The following is an 18,697-nucleotide window of genomic DNA, read 5'->3' on the forward strand; positions in this document are numbered from 1 at the left end:
CTTTCCTGTCTTCTGATCTTGTATTTCTCTGTGTATTCACGTAATTTCTCTCCTTGTAGGTCAGTTTCCTCTGACTCTGTGGACATAGCAAAAAACTCTGTTTAAGTACCAGCTAACTCTAACTAGCAGCTCTGAGTTCCAACTACAAATGCCTGTGAGAGAATCTAATTGGTCACCTTGGGCTGGGTATTGCCCCTGATCCAATCAACAGTGATCCTGTGGTGGGGTCCTTTGAGAATGAATCATGTGTGTATTTTCTAAGAATTGGATGAAAGAGAAGGGGGAGAAACAATAAGCATCTGTTCTACAAAACATGAAAACATTTGAAAAAATTACAAGGATATATAACTTCCCAAATGAATGTCCTTTTCACTACCTCCCTTGGGATACCAGGTGCTTTTTTCCAAAACCTGTGTCCTTTTTGCATTGCTCACCCTGGTGCTTACCTTTGAGGAGCAGTTACTTTACACTAGAAGAAAATCATCTATTCTTGGTAGTCACATTTCTGTCTTGATGAAAATATGGTATTTTTTTCCACTTTTATTTATTTATTTTATTAAAAAAAAATTTTTTTTTTAAATTTTTATTTATTTATTTATTTATTTATTTTTGGGGCTGTGTTGGGTCTTCGTTTCTGTGCGAGGGCTTCCTCTAGTTGCGACAAGCGGGGGTCACTCTTCATTGCGGTGCGCGGGCCTCTCACTATCGCGGCCTCTCTTGTTGCGGAGCACAGGCTCCAGACGCGCAGGCTCAGTAGTGTGGCTCACGGGCCTAGTTGCTCCGTGGCATGTGGGATCTTCCCAGACCAGGGCTCGAACCCGTGTCCCCTGCATTAGCAGGCAGATTCTCAACCACTGTGCCACCAGGGAAGCCCTATTTTTTAAAATTTTAAATTTTTTTATTTTTATTTTTTAAAAACTTTTAATATTATATTGGGGTATAGCTGATTAACAATGTTGTGATAGTTTCAGGTGCACAGCAAAGCGACTCAGCCATGCATATATATGTATCCGTTCTCCCCCAAACTCCCCTCCCATCCCGGTTGCCACATAACTTTGAGCAGAGTTCCCTGTGCTATACAGTAGGTCCTTGTTGGTTATCCTTTTTAAATATAGCAGTGTGTACATGTTGGATAGTGACGTAAGCACAGCTGGATACCCGAGGATGAAGGTGACTGTTGTACAGCTGGCTCAAGGTCTGAAACTTCTCTCTCTCTCCACATCTTGGCCACTGCAGCCCAAGGGTCCCATTCTGTCATTCCTTCAGGGACCACTGAGTCCAGAGGCTCAAAGATGCTGTCAGCTTTCTCTCTCTTGCTCCTTTGCTCTCTTACGTCCTCTCTTCCTACTCACTCTATCCCCTGCAGTCAGGCTTTCCTCACATTGCTGTTATAGCCACTGAGAGCCCCCAAACTCACAATCTGTGCTAGGCAGAATAATGGCCTTTGAAAGATGCCATAGCCTAACCCCTGGAACCTGTGACTGTGTTACCTTACATGGCAAAAGTGAAGCAATATACAAGCCTCCGTGTCCCTGTCTTTTATAGCACCGTGTCCCTGTCTTTTGTAGCAGGAGGCTTTGGCTTTAGTCCCTTAGGCCTCCCCTGAGTCTCAGAATGCTGGCTCAAGAGTTAATGATTAGGAAACGTGAAGCTATAGAAACAAAGAATAGCTGTTGAGCCAGGAATTCGTAACAGTTTAGACTATAAATCCACTACAGAGCGGAATCACCGAACTGCCACTTCCCTGAAAGATACAGATACAGGCCTGACACACAATCCTAAGCTGTTGTTACAGGAAGCAGACCTCCACCTCTCGAAAACTGCTGATTGCAGGCACAGAGACCCCAAACCGGTTGAAACCAGAAGGCTGATGATGCTCAAAACTTCACCTTGATGCCAACCAGTTTGAGAACTGAGCACAAGCTGATCAAGCACCTTGCTACCCCCTCCCTGACACTGCCTTCAAAACCCCTTCCCTATTTCTGCTATGCAAGTAGGTTCATCTGTACCATTTTTCTAGATTCCACATACATGCGTTAACGTATGATATTTGTTTTTCTCTTTCTGACTTACTTCACTCTGTATGACAGTCTCTAGTTCCATCCACGTCTCTGCAAATGGCACAGTTTCATTCCCAAGCAACTATACTCCAATAAAAATTAAAAAAACAAAAACCAAAAAAACCCTTCTCTGAAAGCCATCAGGGAGTTTGGGTCTTTTGAGCATGAACTGCTGGTTCTCTTTGCTTGACGCCCTGCAGTAAACTCTGTATTTTCCTTCATCACAACCTGGTGTCAGGAGATTGGCTCTACTGTGTGCAGGTGAGTGGACCCAAGTTTGGTCCAGTAACAAGGGGAACTCTGCACATGTGATTAAGTTAAGGGTCCTGAGATGGGGAGATTATCCTGAATTATTCAGGTGGGTCCAATGAGATCATAGAGGTTCTTTGAAGAGGGAGGCAAGAAGATCAAAGGCAGGAGAAGAGGATGGGATGACAAAGCAGAGGTTGGAGTGATGAGCTCTGAGGATGGAGGAAGAGCCACAAGCCAAGGAATGCAGGTAGCATCTAGAAGCTGGAAGAGGCGGGGAAGCAGCTTCTTCCCTGGAGCCTCCAGAAGGAACTGGTTCTGCTGACATCTTGATTTTAGCTAAGTGAAACTGATTTGGACTTCTGACCTGCAGCTGTAAGAGAAGAAATTCATATTGTTTAAAGCCACCACATCTGTTGGAAGTTGTTACAGCAGCCAGAGGAAACTAATACACAATCCAAAAGGAAGAGAGACCTTTTTGTTTAAAATTGATATACTAAAGCTTATAGAGGGTCTCTGTTTTGCCTTGCCCCTGTGCCCACTTCTGGACCAAACACGATGAACGGGAGGATGAGGTAGCCAGGCCAGAACGGCCAGGTTTGGATCCCATTCTCATGTTGAAGTCAGGAGACAGAAGAGGCACGTACAGTGGGATGAGGCGAAGCCATGCCTCCACAGAGAGAGGGTGGCTGGACCGAAGGACAGGCGCTCTATGACCCACACTGTCCCCTCCCCCCGCCATGCCCAACCAGCCTTTGCTTCAAACGACTGTTGGAAATCACGTCTAGTCTTCAAGGACAAAGCCTTGACTGCAATGAGAACATTCAGAAGACTATGCTTTAGGCTCACAAAGCTATTTTAAAGGAAGAATATTTTGTGGTCTCTCAATGGCCTATTTGAAAGGAGCAAACTTCATTTGGATACATAAGATCTGGTATTTTTGTTGTAAATGGTGTCTTTTTGTGGTCAAAAGAAAGATCTGCATTTATGTTCAGTCTGCCAAATACCAGCTTGCTGACCTCTGAGTTTCAGTTTTCTCATCTGTAAAATGGAGATAATGCCTTTCTAAGGGTTGTTGAAAGGATTAAAAGAAGGTGATTTATGTAAAACCTAGCACTATTTAAATGAAGTACGCAAAGCTTAGCACAGTTGTTTAATAAAGGATTGCCGTATTTTTCTTGTTCTGTATATACAGTAATACGCAATTGGCTTATGAAAGACCAAATCATGAGTGGTGTTGAGATGTTAAGCTCTGTGGATTACCATGAGCCGACTGTTAGCATTTATTTGCACCGTTTATGTATATATGGAGTGAGTTTCTTAAAAGCTAAAAATCTTAACATTTCTTTTTTCTTTTTTTTTCTTTTCTGGTGCCTGCTCCATTCTCTCCTGAATTTGAATATTTAGTGTTTAGCCTATTACACAGAATATGAGTGTTAGCTCAATGGAAATTTCCGTGAAAAGCCAGAAGTGAAGAAGAAAAGCCTCCACTTGCCCGGCAGTGGCCTACAAGGTCTGGCGCGGGGAGGGAGCCAAAGCGAACAGCGCGACGGCTCCCCACGGGAATCTGCTCCTCCAGGGCTGTCCCTGCCTGGGCCATACTCTATAACATGCCAGGCTTTCCCGTTCCTGCTTGCCCCGGGCCCAGCCCCACTCTCCTCCTAGGCTCTCCTTTCACATCAGCTCTGACACCTCTGGGTACCCTCTTCTGGGTTCCCAACTTCTCACATAAATGGGTGACCAGCCTTATTTTAACCTCTTAAAATAAGAAGTTAAATTCAGAATTCTCTAGCATGAACTGTCAGGCATTCCTAGTGTTCTCTGAATTTGACTCCTGTGGTTCTTTTGTTGGAGGGCTGGAAAGTGATGCTGATACCAGACCACTGAGACCATACAACTTGGGCGGGCAAGGCTGTGTCCTGAAGTGAACTCTAGCCTGGGAGCCAAAAGATGGAAAAATAACCAAGGTGTGGAACTTCCCTGGTGATCCAGTGGTTAAGACTCTGCCCTTCCGATGCAGGGGGCGTGGGTTTGGTCCTTGGTCGGGGAACTAAGATCCCACATGCCGTGCAGCACAGCCAAAAACAAAAAAACAAAAGAAAACAAAAAAACCCCAAATTACTATGATGTATGAATGGGCCAGAGAGGAACTTGAAGATTTTACAGGAAAGGAAATTTTGGGCAAGAGAGAGGGGAAAGGACTTAGCTGAGGGCCAAGGATTGAGAAGAGCAGCTTCCTTTTGCTCAGGATTCTGGCCATATGGCTTCTGTAGTGGATGCTGTTGGTGTTTTGCTCCGATCTCCTTTACGGGGCTGGGGAGTCCACGCTCCAGCTGCTGTGAGGGTGGGCTGCAAATGGCTCAGAGCTGCCCCATCTCTGGAGCACTGCTTTTGGTCAGTGGGAGCTATTTTACCTGGCAGATTGTGTGTCCCCACAACCCCTCCCCCTGTGTAACCCACAGCCGATGACCGGCTTCTACAGAAGTACTAAAGACCATCACTTTGCCTCAAGTGAAACCAGCCCTGGTGTAATTCACACTCGAGAGTGCCCTGTGGGGTTGGCTAAGACCACATCCTTGCTTAGTTCCTTATCCTGATTCCCTCATCTCCTTCTGAGAGCACTTCCTCAATACATCACATGGACCAGAATCCCTGCCCCAGGCACTAGGGACTGTGACCTGAGACACCTTTCAGACTTGTCCACCATGTTTCTTTCTAAATGGCCTTCCCATGGGCTGTTCCTTCTGTCTGAGATGCTCTTCCTCACCCCATTCATCTAGTTAACGCCCATTCATCCTTCAGATCTCAGCAAGCATCACCTCCCTGGGGAAGACTTTGTTGACTTCCCTGACAAGGTCAAGTTCCCTGATACAGACCTCCCTCCGTGCATGGTGCCCCTCTCCAGTGAATCAATTGGTGGGGTTGCAATTCAGCATTTATTTGCGTGGTTATTAGATGAACATAGGACTTTCCCATTAGAGTGTAGATTTCATAAGGATCAGAATCATTTCTGCTTTTGCTCACCACCACATTCCCAGTGCCTAGGCCAGTACCTGACATGTGGGAGGTATGAAAAAATATTTGTTGAAGGAATGATTAAAACAAAGGGATTAAAAACAAAAGAAGACTTGAGAGAAAGCAAAGAAGGAGAGAGATTGGAGTTGCCAGCACTGGCAAGATGCTGCTGAAAGGCAAGTGTGGTGAGGACTGGAAAAGTACCCTTTGGATTTGCCAGTGTGGAGGTCATGGGTGATCTTGATGAGAGCAAGGTCATGGAGTGATGGAGGCTCGTGCTGAACCAGTGTGGGCTGAGAGCTGTGTGGTGGAGAATTGGAGAAAGGGTGTAGATGACTCTTCCTAGAATGGCAGGTAGCCAAGAAAAAGCCACCCAGGATGAGGCTTACTCTTCTCCTTTGGAGACCGGTTTCACTCCGGGCATGGATCTTCTCCATACCTATCTGCCGTTTCCCCTCCAATGCATCCTGGGTAAGCCAATGAAACTGCTGAATTCCCAGGGAGACAGGAGTGCCAGCCTTTTGTGGCCTCCCCAGTATGGTGTGTGCCTGGAACCTCCACAGTGCCCTGCTGTGTCCCCATTCCTAGCATGTGACAACCCACTGCTGACGCTCAGAGGCTGCAGCCTCCCCCTCAAGCACAGGTGGCACTGGCCGAGTGTGAGCAGGCAAGGGCTCTGAGGCCAGTCAAGTACTCTGTGCTTCTCATCCAGGTGGCTGATGTCCAGTCCCGCACCCAGCAAGAGTGCCGGTGCCCCTGGGAGGGTGGGACCAGAGTCTAGCTAGTCACCAGGGCTTCTTTCAAGGTCTAGAATAGCAGGAAGCTAAGTAAGGGTTGATGTACACTGATCATTTTCATAGAAGAATTGACTTTGGCATTTAATTCAGATGAAGAGACCAAGACTTAAAAAAGTTAAAAGAGTCAACCAAAGTCATGTGACCACTATGTGAGGGAGCTAGGATTTGAATTCAGGGTGTCTAACTTCAGATCCTGGAACATTTCCATTATAACGTGCCATGGTGGTAGAGTCCTAGGGACCAAGGAGACAGGACTAGAGTCCTCCTGTTTTTCTGCATGGGTGGGATTTGTGCAGGACCCTCCCTCCACCTTGGTTTTATGTGGCCTTGCTGAGTCTAGTGGATTACACTAATGGCAGCCTCAGTTGGCCAAACAGAGAGCTTACCAGTTCCTCCATTTCTTAGCAACCACACAGAGTCAAGCCATGTCTAGTGGCCTTGGGAACTGGACATGGTGGTCCATTGGTACATTCTTCCCTGATTCCAAACCAAGGCCATTGAGCACCATTCACTCATCATCTTACCACGTCCTTTTTTTTTTTAATTGAGCACATAATTTTTATCTTTTAATTTAAAAATTTTTAAATTTTATATTGCATTATAGCTGATTTACAACGTTGTGTTTGTTTCAGGTGTATAGCAAAGTGATTCAGTTACATATATACATTCTTTTTTCAGATTCTTTTCCCATTTAGGTTATTACAGAACATAAGTCGTTGATTATCTATTTTATATATAGTAGCAGGTATATGTTAATCCCAAACTCCTAATTTAACCCTCCCCCACACATTTCCCCTTTGGTAACCATTAGTTTGTTTTCTAAGACTGTGAGTCTGTGTCTGTTTTGTAAATAAGTTCATTTGTATTAGTTTCTTAGATTCCACATATAAGCAATATCATATGATTATTTGTCTTTCTCTGTCTGACTTACTTCACTTAGTATGATCATCTCTAGGTCCATCCATGTTGCTGCAAATGGCATTATTTCATTATTTTTTTATTGGCTGAGTAGTATTCCACTGTATATATATGTACAACATCTTCTTCTTTTTTCTTTTTTTAACATCCTTATTGGAGTATAATTGCTTTACAATGTTGTGTTAGATTTTGCTGTATAACAAAGTGAATCAGCTATATGTATACATATAACCCCATATCCCCTCCCTCTTGCACTTCCCTCCACCCTCCCTAGCCCACCACTCTAGGTGGTCACAAAGCACCAAGCTGATCTCCCTGTGCTATGTAGCTGCTTCCCACTAGCTATCTATTTTACAGTTGGTAATGTATATATGTCAGTGCTACTCTCTCACTTTGTCCCAGCTTACCCTTCCCCTTCCTTGTGTCCTCAAGTCCATTCTTATGTCTGCGTCTTTATTCCTGTACTGCCCCTAGGTTCATCAGAACCTGTTTTTTTTTAGATTCCATATATATGTGTTAGCATACAGTATTTGTCTTTCACTTTCTGACTTACTTCACTCTGTATGACAGACTCTAGGTCCATCCACCTCACTACAAATAACTCAATTTTGTTTCTTTTTATTGCTGAGTAATATTCCATTGTATATATGTGCCACATCTTCTTTATCCATTCATCTGTCGATGGACACTTAGGTTGCTTCCATGTGCTGGCTTTTGTAAACAGTGCAGCAATGAACATTGTGGTACATGTCTCTTTTTGAATTATGGTATTCTCAGGGTATATGCCCAGTAGTGGGATTGCTGGGTCATATGGTAGTTCTGTTTTTAGTTTTTTAAGGAACCCCCATACTGTTCTTCATAGTGGCTGTATCAATTTACATTCCCACCAACAGTGCAAGAGGGTTCCCTTTTCTCCACGCCCTCTCCAGCATTTATTGTTTGTAGAGTTTTTGATGATGGCCATTCTGACCGGTGTGAGGGGATACCTCATTGTAGTTTTGATTTTCATTCCTCTAATGATTAGTGATGTTGAACATCCTTTCATGTGTATGTTGGCAATCTGTATATCTTCTTTGGAGAAATGTCTGTTTAGGTCTTCTGCCCATTTTTGGATTGGGTTGTTTGTTTTTTTGATATTGAGCTGCATGAGTTGCTTGTATGTTTTGGAGATTAATCCTTTGTCAGTTGCTTCATTTGCAAATATTTTCTCCCATTCTGAGGGTTGTCTTTTCATCTTGTTTATGGTTTCCTTTGCTGTGCAAAAGCTTTTAAGTTTCATTAGGTCCCATTTGTTTATTTTTGTTTTTATTTCCCTTACTCTAGGACGTGGGTCAGAAAGGATCTTGCTGTGATTTATGTCATAGAGTGTTCTGCTTATGTTTTCCTCGAAGAGTTTTTATAGTGTTTGGCCTTACATTTAGGTCTTTAACCCATTTTGAGTTTATTTTTGTGTATAGTGTTAGGAAGTGTTCTAATTTCATTCTTTTACAGGTAGCTGTCCAGTTTTCCCAGCACCACTTATTGAAGAGGTTGCCTTTTCTCCATTGTATATTCTTGCCTCCTTTATCAAAGATAAGGTAACCATATGTGCGTGGGTTTATCTCTGGGCTTTCTATCCTGTTCATTGATCTATATTTCTGTTTTTGTGCCAGTATCATACTGTCTTGATTACTGTAGCTTTGTAGTATAGTCTGAAGTCAGGGAGCCTGATTCCTTCAGCTCTGTTTTTCTTTCTCAAGATTGCTTTGGCTATTCGGGCTCTTTTGTGTTTCCATAAAAATTGTGAAATTTTTTGTTCTAGTTCTGTGAAAAATGCCATTGGTAGTTTGATAGGGATTGCATTGAATCTGTAGATTGCTTTGGGTAGGATAGTCATTTTCACAATGTTGATTCTTCCAGTCCAAGTACATGGTATATCTTTAAATCTGTTTCTATCATCTTTAATTTCTTTCATCAGTGTCATAGTTTTCTGCATACAGGTCTTTTGTTTCCCTAGGTAGGTTTATTCCTAGGTATTTTATTCTTTTTGTTGCAATGGTAAATGGGAGTGTTTCCATAATTTCTCTTTCAGATTTTTTGTCGTTAGTGTATAGGAATGCAAGAGATATCTGTGCATTAATTTTGTATTCTGTTACTCTACCAAATTCATTGATTAGCTCTAGTAGTTTTCTGGTAGCATCTTTAGGATTCTCTATGTATAGTATCATGTCATCTGCAAACAGTGACAGTTTTACTTCTTCTTTTCTGATTTGGATTCCTTTTATTTCTTTTTCTTCTCTGATTGCTGTGGCTAAAACTTCCAAAACTATGTTGAATAATAGTGGTGAGAGTGGGCAACCTTCTCTTGTTCCTGATCTTAGTGGAAATGGTTCCATTTGTTCACCATTGAGAATGATGCTGGCTGTGAGTTTGTCATATATGGCCTTTACTATGTTGAGGTAAGTTCCCTCTATGCCTACCTTCTGGAGAATTTTTATCATAAATGGGTGTTGAATTTTGTCAAAAGCTTTTTCTGCAGCTATTGAGATGATCACATGGTTTTTATCCTTCAATTTGTTAATATTGTGTATCACGTTGATTGATTTGTGTATATTGAAGAATCCCTGCCTTCCTGGGATAAACCACACTTGATCGTGGTGTATGATCCTTTTAATGTGCTGCTGGATTTTGATTACTAGTATTTTGTGGAGAATTTTTGCATCTATGTTCATCAGTGATATTGGTCTGTAGTTTTCTTTTGTTCTGTGACATCTTTGTCTGGGTTTGGTGTCAGGGTGATGGTGGCTTCATAGAATGAGTTTGGGAGTATTCCTCCCTCTGCTATATTTTGGAATAGTTTTAGAAGGATAGGTGTTAGCCCTTCTCTAAATATTTGATAGATTTCACCTGTGAAGCCATCTGGTCCTGGGCTTTTGTTTTTTGGAGTTTTTTTAATCACAGTTTCAATTTCAGTGCTTGTGATTGGTCTATTTATATTTTCTATTTCTTCCTGGTTCAGTCTCGGAAGGTAGTGCTTTTCTAAGAAATTGTCCATTTCTTCCAGGTTGTCCATTTTATTGGCATATAGTTGCTTGTAGTATTCCGTCATGATCCTTTGTATTTCTGCAGTGTCAGTTGTTACTTTTCCTTTTTCATTTCTAATTCTGTTGATTTTAGTCTTCTGCCTTTTTTTCTTGATGAGTCTGGTTAACAGTTTATCAATGTTTTTCATCTTCTCAAAGAACCAGCTTTTAGTTTTATTGACCTTTGCTATTGTTTCCGTCATTTCTCTTTCATTTATTTCTGAACTGATCTTCATGATTTCTTTCTTTCTGCTAACTTTGGTTGTTTTTTTTTTTTTTTTTGTTCTTCTTTCTCTAATTGCTTTAGGTGTAAGGTTAGGTTGTTTATTTGAGATTTTTCTTGTTTCTTGAGGTAGGATTGTATTGCTATAAAATTCCCTCTTAGAACTGCTTTTGCTGCATCCCATAGGTTTTGGGTCATCGTGTTTTCATTGTCATTTACTTCTAGGTATTTTTTTATTTCCTCTTTGATTTCTTCAGTGATCTCTTGGTTATTTAGTAGCGTATTGTTTAGCCTCCACGTGTTTGTATTTTTTACAGTTTTTTTCCTGTAATTGATATCTAGTCTCATAGTTTTGTGGTTGGAAAAGATACTTGATACAATGTCAGTTTTCTTAAATTTACTGAGGCTTGATTTGTGACCCAAGATATGATCTATCCTGGAGAATGTTCCATTCGTACTTGAGAAGAAAGTGTATTCTGTCATTTTGGATGGAATGTCCTATAAACATCAGTTAAGTCTATCTGGTCTGCTGTGTCATTTAAAGCTTGTGTTTCCTTATTTATTTTCATTTTGGATGATCTGTCCATTGGTGAAAGTGGGGTGTTAAAGTCCCCTACTATTATTGTGTTACTGTCGATTTCCCCTTTTATGGCTGTTAGCATTTGCCTTATGTATTGAGGTGCTTCTATGTTGGGAGCATAAATATTTGCAATTGTTATAACTTCTTCTTGGATTGATCCCTTGATCATTATGTAGTGTCCTTCTTTGTCTCTTGAAATAGTCTTTATTTTACAGTCTATTTTGTCTGATATGAGTATTGGTACTCCAGCTTTCTTGTGATTTCCTTTTGCATGGAATATCTTTTTCCATCCACTCACTTTCAGTCCGTATGTGTCCCTAGGTCTGAAGTCAGTTTCTTGTAGACAGCATATATATGGGTCTTGTTTTTGTATCCATTCAGCCAGTCTATGTCTTTTGGTTGGAGAATTTAATCCATTTACATTTAAGGTAATTATTGATATGTATATTTTTATTACCATTTTCTTAATTGTTTTGGGTTTGTTTTTGTAAGTCTTTTCCTTCTCTTGTATTTCCTGGCTAGAGAAGTTCCTTTAGCATTTGTTGTAAAGCTGGTTTGGCGGTGCTGAATTTTCTTAGCTTTTGCTTGTCTGTAAAGCTTTTAATTTCTCTGTCAAATCTGAATTAGATCCTTGCCGGGTAGAGTACTCTTTGTTGTAGGTTTTTCCCTTTCTTCACTTTAAATATGTCCTGCCACTCCCTTCTGGCTTTCAGAGTTCTGCTGAAAGATCAGCTGTTAACCTTATGGGGTTTCTCTTGTATGTTATTTGTTGCTTTTCCCTTGCTGCTCTTAATATTTTTTCTTTGTTTTTGATTTTTGATAGTTTGATTAATATGTGTCCACTGCTCAATTTTGGGACGATTCGTTTTCTATTCAGGTATTCCACAGATGCAGGGTACATCAAGTTGATTGTGGGGATTTAATCCACTGCTCCTGAGGCTGCACAGTGAAATTTCCCTTTCTCTTCTTTGTTCGCACAGCTCCTGGGGTTCAGCTTTGGTTTTGGCCCCACCTCTGCGTATAGAGGCCTCTGTTCCCACCCAGACAGGACAGGGTTAAAGCAGCGGCTGAATAAGGGGCTCTTGCTCATCCAGGCTGGGGGGAGGAAGGGGTACAGTAGTTATAATTGGAATTCAGGGTGAGCCTGCATGATGTTGCAACAGCCTGAGGCATACAGTGTGTTCTCCTGGGGAAGTTGTCCCTGGATCACGGGGCTCTGGCAGTGGCGTGCTGCACAGGCTCCTGGCGGGGAGTGTGGATAGTGACCTGTGCTTGCACACAGGATTCTTGGTGGCTGCAGCTGCAGCGTTAGCATTTCACTCCCATCTCTGGGGTCCAAGCTGATAACCGTGGCTTGCGCCCATCTCTGAAGCTCATTTAGGTGGTGCTCTGCCTTCTGTGGGCAGATGGGGAAGGACTCCCCTCTCTTTGTGCACCCTGAAATAATGGTCTTTTGCCTTTCTGGCAGGTCCAGACTTTTTCCAGGACTCCTGGCTAGCTGTGCTGCACTAGCCCCCTTCAGGCTGTGTTCATGCAACCAACCCCAGTCCTCTCCCTGGGATCTGACCTCCGAAGCCCGAGCATCAGCTCCCAGCCCCCACCCCCTACAGCAGGTGAGCAGACAAGCCTCTCAGGCCAGTGAGTGCTGGTCGGCACTGATCCTCTGTGCGGGAGTCTCTCTTCTTTGCCCTCTGCATCCCTGTTGCTATGCTCTCCTCCATGGCTCCGAAGCTTCCCCCCCTGCCCACCCCCATCTCTACCAATGAAGGGGCTCTCTAGTGTGTGGAAACTTTTCCTCCTTCACAGCTCCCTCCCAGAGGTGCAGGTCCCGTCCCTATTCTTTTGTCTCTGTTTTTCCTTTTTTCTTTTGCCCTACCCAGGTAAGTGGGGAGTTTCTTGCCTTTTGGGAAGTCTGAGGTCTTCTGCCAGCATTCAGTAGGTGTTCTGTAGGAGTTGTTCCACATGTAAATGTATTTTTGATGTATTTGTGGGGAGTAAGGTGATCTCCACGTCTTACTCCTCCACCACCTCGAAGGTCTCCCCTTTCTTTCCTTTGTGCTTGGTCCAGTTTAACTTGCTCACATGGTGCTGCATGTGAAGGCCTTGTACCTCTGTTCCACATCTTCTTTATCCACTCCTCTGTTGATGGACTGCCACAGGTCATAAGTCAGAATCTCTATCTTTTTTTAATTGGAGTATTGTTTTAGTTTATACTTTACAGCAAAGTGAATCAGCTATACGTATACATATATCCCCTCTTTTTTGGATTTCCTTCTCATTTAGGTCACCACAGAGCACTGAGTTGAGTTCCCTGTGCTATACAGTAGGTTCTCATTAGTTATCTATTTTATACATAGCATCAATGGTGTATATATGTCAATCCCAATCTCCCAATTCATCCCACGCCCCTTTCCAACTTTGTTTACATATGTTTGTTCTCTATGTCTGTGTCTCTATTTCTGCTTTGTACATAAGATTGTCTATACCAATTTTTTCAGATTCCACATATATGCTTTAATACACGTTATTTGTTTTTCTCCTTCTCACTTACTTCACTCTGTATGACAGTCTCTAGGTGCATCCATGTCTCTACAAATGACCCAATTTCGTTCCTTTTTATGACTAATATTCCACTGTATATATGTATCACATCTTCTTTATCCATTCCTCTGCTGACAGACATTTAGGTTGCTTCCATGTCCTGGCTATTGGAAATAGTGCTGTAATGAACATTGGGGTGCATGTGTCTTTTTGAATTATGATTTTGTCTGGATATATGCCCAGGAGTGGGATTGCTGGGTCATATGGCAGTTCTATCTTTAGTTTTTTAAGGAACCTCCATTCCTCTGTTGATGGATTACTACAGGTCTTAAGTCAGAATTTGTATCTTGCTGCATAAGGACTGTGCCTCCTCAGCTTTCTCCTTGTGGATCCTGTACATCTGTCATTGATGGGTTGTATTTCCAAGGCTAAGGTTGTTCATGTGTAGGCTCAGCTTTTCTGATGGTGATGGCAGGTGGTAGATGGAGTGCAGTGGGGGTGGGAGGGGAGAGGAGTTGAAGAGATGGAGAGTCTAAGATCTTGGAATCAGGCTCTGAAGGTTAATCCCAAAATTAGAGGCCTGTAGTCTTCAACTCAGAACAGCCCCATTCATCCCGTTCTTGTGGGATAGAAATCCTACTCTGCCCATGAAAGAAAGGGTTAGTTTCTATTGCATCTGGCCAAGGATCCCCAAAGTATCAGAAAACTAAAAAAGATATAACATAGCCAGAGAGTAGAATCAAGGCCTCTTGATTTCTACTCTGATAATAATAATAATCACTATCATAGAAATAAATAACATTTTTATCATATGATAGCCTACAAAGTACCATCTGTGTAAATCACCTTATTTCACCTAATTTTTTTTCCCTGCTTTTAGGTTCTCTGCTTTCCAGCACTACAAGTGAACCTGTAGAGATGAGAGTCTGCCAGGTCAGCAATATGTTACTATTTTTACCTGATTACTCTGTACAGAACATTCAGAGCATGGGTCTGGTCCCTGAAGGATGAATTTACAAAGAATGCATTTAGTATATGGTCAAACCTGGATTTCAGCTATGCATACCTATTTATAGTGTCAGCCTCCATTTTAAGTTCATTAAGAAGAAAAAATAAATTTATTTAATGCAAAGTTAGTCCACATTTAGGACATAAATGTGAGAATGATTTACTTTTTTACTTTATTTTCTTTTATATATATATATTTTTGGCTGCATTGGGTCTTCGTTGCTGTGTGCGGGCTTTCTCTAGTTGTGGCCAGCAGGGGATACTCTTTGTTTGGTGCACAGGATTCTCACTGCAGTGGCTTCTCTTGTGGAGCATGGGCTCTAGGTGCATGGGCTTCAGTAGTTGCAGCACATGGGCTCGGTAGTTGAGACGCATGGGCTCTAGGGCGCAGGCTCAGTAGATGTGGTGTACAGGCTTAATTGCTCCACAGCATGTGGGATCTTCCCAGACCAGGGATCGTACATGTGTCCCCTGCATTGGCAGGCAGATTCTTAACCACTGCGCCACCAAGGAAGTCACGAGAATGATTTTCTATCTGATGTAATTCAATATACTGACTCCTAACTCACCAAAAGATGGCTGAGGTCTACATGAATATTTACATTTAATCAGACTAAGGCATCCCCTACCATATTTTTGCTGGAGAAGGAGAAGTTAAGAAGCGAAGCTAGTCTAATTTGCATATGAAATCTGGCCAACATAATATGTATTCCTTGTTCATTATCACTTATGTACAATCAGAAGCCAATTTTTCTTTCAAAAGAAGCCCCACAGCTGAGTTTTCAGCTTTTGCCAGGCCTCTCTTGAAAACTATTGTCAAACGAAGGAAAAAGCACTTTTCTATGCATAATTGAGCTTATCTAGAAGTGTTAAGTCTTTGCAGGGCAAATGGAAAGTGTGTGTGTGTGTGTGTGTGTGTGTGTGTGTGTGTGTGTGTGTGTGTGATGGGTAGCAAACTCAAACTGGTATGATTTATTGAAAGGGTTGATTTATGTCCACTCCTGGCCTGAGAACATTAATTGCAATAATCAGACAGGGTTTCTAGTTTATAAGAATATTTGAAATGGGGGTGAGGAGAGAATATTTTGTCTCCACTTTCAGACCTCCTGTCCCTTAGTAGTGGTGGCCTGTGGGTTCACAGGGTGACACAGGGAAAGACAGACTGACTTGGCTCATTGTCTATTAGGGCACTTTATAGACTTTTAGGATGTCTGCTGGCATCATGAGGGCAAATAGCACAACGTCTCCTGCTTAGTGGAGTACACTTTGATCAAAGTGTCCATAGATTAAAAACCCCATCATTGAAACTAAATGAAGCAAAACAAGATGTAAAATGTACAATCCTTATCAAAATTCCAGCTGCTATTTTTGTAGGAATTGAAAAGCTGATTTTAAAATTCACATAGAAATGCAAAAATGCAAAAAAACTGAAATAGCACCCCCCCCTCCAAAAAATATTATTGAAGAATTCACACTTATCAACTGTAAAACTTACTACAAAGCTACAGTAATCAAAAGAGTGTGATACTAACATAGGGATAAACATATAAATCAATGGGATATAATTGAGGATACAGGAAAAAAGAAGCCCCTCAAATTTATGGTCAATTAATATTTGACAAGAGTGCTAAAACAAATAAGGGAACAAATATGTAGTCTTTTCAACAAATGGTGCTGGAACAACTGTATATCCACATGCAAAAGAATGAAGTTGGACAGCTACCTCAAAGCATATACAAAAATTAACTTGAAAGGAGTCAAAGACCTAAATATAACAGCTAAAGTTATAAAACTCTTAGGAAAAAACACAAGAGTAAATCTTCATGATGTTGGATTAGGAAATGTTTTCTTAGATATGAAACCAAAAGCAAATGTGACAAAAGAAAAATAGCTATATTGGACTTTATCAAAGTTAAAAATTTTTGTGTTTCAGAGGATACTATCAAGAAAGTTAAAAGACAGCCCATAAGATGGAAGAAAATATTTTCAGGTCCTATATCTGAAGAGGGACTGGTATTCAGATCTCTTACAACTCAATAACAAAAAGACAAAAACCCAGTTAAAAATGGCAAAGGATCTGAATAGACATTTCTCGAAATAACATATACAAATTGCCAATAAGCACATGAAAAGATGCTCAACTCACTAATTATTAGGGAAATGCAAATCAAAACCACAATGAGATACCATGTCACAACCACTATTTATTCTGGTCAGAATGCTCTTAATAATATTTCTATCTTTGGAATTAATTTAGATTTTCTTTATGGCTTAAAATATGGTTTATTTTCATAAATGATCTAAATGTAATTGAAAAGAAGGAATATCCTGTATTATCATGGTACAGGGTTGATATATAGCTATAAGATATACTTTATTGATTATGTATTAAGTTTTTCTTTATCCTTGCTAGATATTTTCTCCTTAATATGTCTAGGTCAGAGGAAGGTGTTTTAAATTCTCTTATTATTAGTGTGGATTTGTCTAGTTTTCCTTTTATCTTCAATAGTTTGTGCTTTATTAAAGTTTCTGCTATATTATTTTGTGCACAGAAATTTATGTACAACTTCATTATGCATTATGGCTTTTAGCATTATAAAGTATCCTTCTTTGTCTATTTTAATGCTTTTAATCTTTTTTTAAATTATTCCAGTGGCTTGTTTGTTTACTTATTTATTTATTTTTGACTGCACTGGTTCTTTGTTGCTGCACGTGGGCTTTCTCTAGTTGCGGTGAGTGGGGGCTACTCTTTTTTTTTTTTTTAAAGGCAGTTTTTTTTCTTTTGTAAGTGGTTTTTTGTTTGTTTTTAATTTTTATTTATTTATTTATGGCTGTGTTGGGTCTTCGTTTCTGTGCGAGGGATTTCTCTAGTTGTGGCAAGTGGGGGGCCACTCTTCATCGCGGTGCGCGGACCTCTCACTATCGTGGCCTCTCTTGTTGCAGAGCACAGGCTCCAGACGCGCAGGCTCAGTAATTGTGGCTCACGGGCCTAGTTGCTCCACGGCATGTGGGATCTTCCCAGACCAGGGCTCGAACCCGTGTCCCCTGCATTGGCAGGCAGATTCTCAACCACTGCACCACTAGGGAAGCCAGGGGCTACTCTTTGTTGCAGTGCATGGGCTCTAGGCATGCAGGCTGCAGTAGTCGTGGCTCATGGGCTCTAGAGCACAGTCTCAGTAGTTGTGGTGCATGGGCTTAGTTGCTCCGCGGCATATGGGATCTTCCTGGACCAGAGCTCGAAGCCATGTCCCCTGCGTTGACGAGCGGATTCTTAACCACTGCACCACCAGGGAAGTCCCAATGCTTTTAATCTTGAATTATAGATTATTTGACACAAAGATCATAACACCTGCTTTCATTTTATCTTTACCTTAAAATTTTTTTTACCTTTTATTTTAACCTTTCTGAATTGGTTTTGTGTATGTGTCCCTTAAGAAAACACAGAGTTTTATTGGCTTTGTTAACTGATCTAAAATCTATATATACATATAGATTTTTAAGTGAGTTTAGGTTATTTACATTTATTCATATTAGTGAAAGGTTTGGTTTCAGTTATCATGTTGTTTTGTGTTACATTTACTATAAACACATAAAGTCACTTTCTCTTCGGCTTCCAAGTACCAAAACCTAAGCAGCAAAACAAAGTAGCTTAAGCAAAGATGTAGGACTTTTTGGAAGGTCACTGGGAAAACTCATAGAATGTAAGGTGGAACTAGAAAGCAGGGCAACAGATTAAAGAAACTTTAATAGGGGAGATTGGTTCAAGATGGCAGAGTAGAAGGACATGTGCTCACTCCATCTTGCAAGAGCACCGGAATCACAACTAACTGCTGAACAATCATCGATAGGAAGACACTGGAACTCACCAAAAAAGATACCTGACTTCCAAAGACAAAGGAGAAGCCACAATGAGATGGTAGGAGGGGCGCAATCACAATAAAATCAATTCCCATAACTGCTGGGTGGGTGACTCACAAACTGGAGAACACTTATACCACAGACGTCCACCCACTGGAGTGAAGGTTCTGAGCCTCACATCAGGCTTCCCAACCTGGGGGGTCTGGCAACGGGAGGAGGAATTCCCAGAGAATCAGACTTTGAAGCCTAGTGGGATTTGATTGCAGGACTTCAACAGGACTGGGGGAAACAGAGACTCCACTCTGGGAGGGCACACACAAAGTAATGTGTGCCTCAGGACCCAGGGAGAAGGAACAGTGACCCCATAGGAGGCTGAACCAGACGTA

General features: G+C 41.5%; 1 protein-coding gene across 6 annotated transcripts in view; it reads left to right on the forward strand.

The window, feature by feature from the left end:
* LOC309654578 (5-formyltetrahydrofolate cyclo-ligase) overlaps window positions 1-18,697 on the forward strand; it is a 298,235-nt gene that overhangs the window by 98,982 nt on the left and 180,556 nt on the right. For 5 of the 6 annotated variants that reach the window (XM_082448900.1, XM_082448897.1, XM_082448894.1 and 2 more), the window contains exon 3: window positions 14,326-14,378. The exons of the other annotated variant lie outside the window; for it this stretch is intronic. In XM_082448900.1, coding sequence (XP_082305026.1) covers window positions 14,326-14,378 — 53 coding nt within the window. The remainder of the gene's footprint in view (window positions 1-14,325; window positions 14,379-18,697) is intronic. 6 annotated transcript variants of the gene reach the window in all.

Source organism: Balaenoptera physalus, assembly GCF_965194825.1.
Source record: "Balaenoptera physalus genome assembly, chromosome: 2".
In the NCBI taxonomy this organism is placed as follows: Eukaryota; Metazoa; Chordata; class Mammalia; order Artiodactyla; family Balaenopteridae; genus Balaenoptera; species Balaenoptera physalus.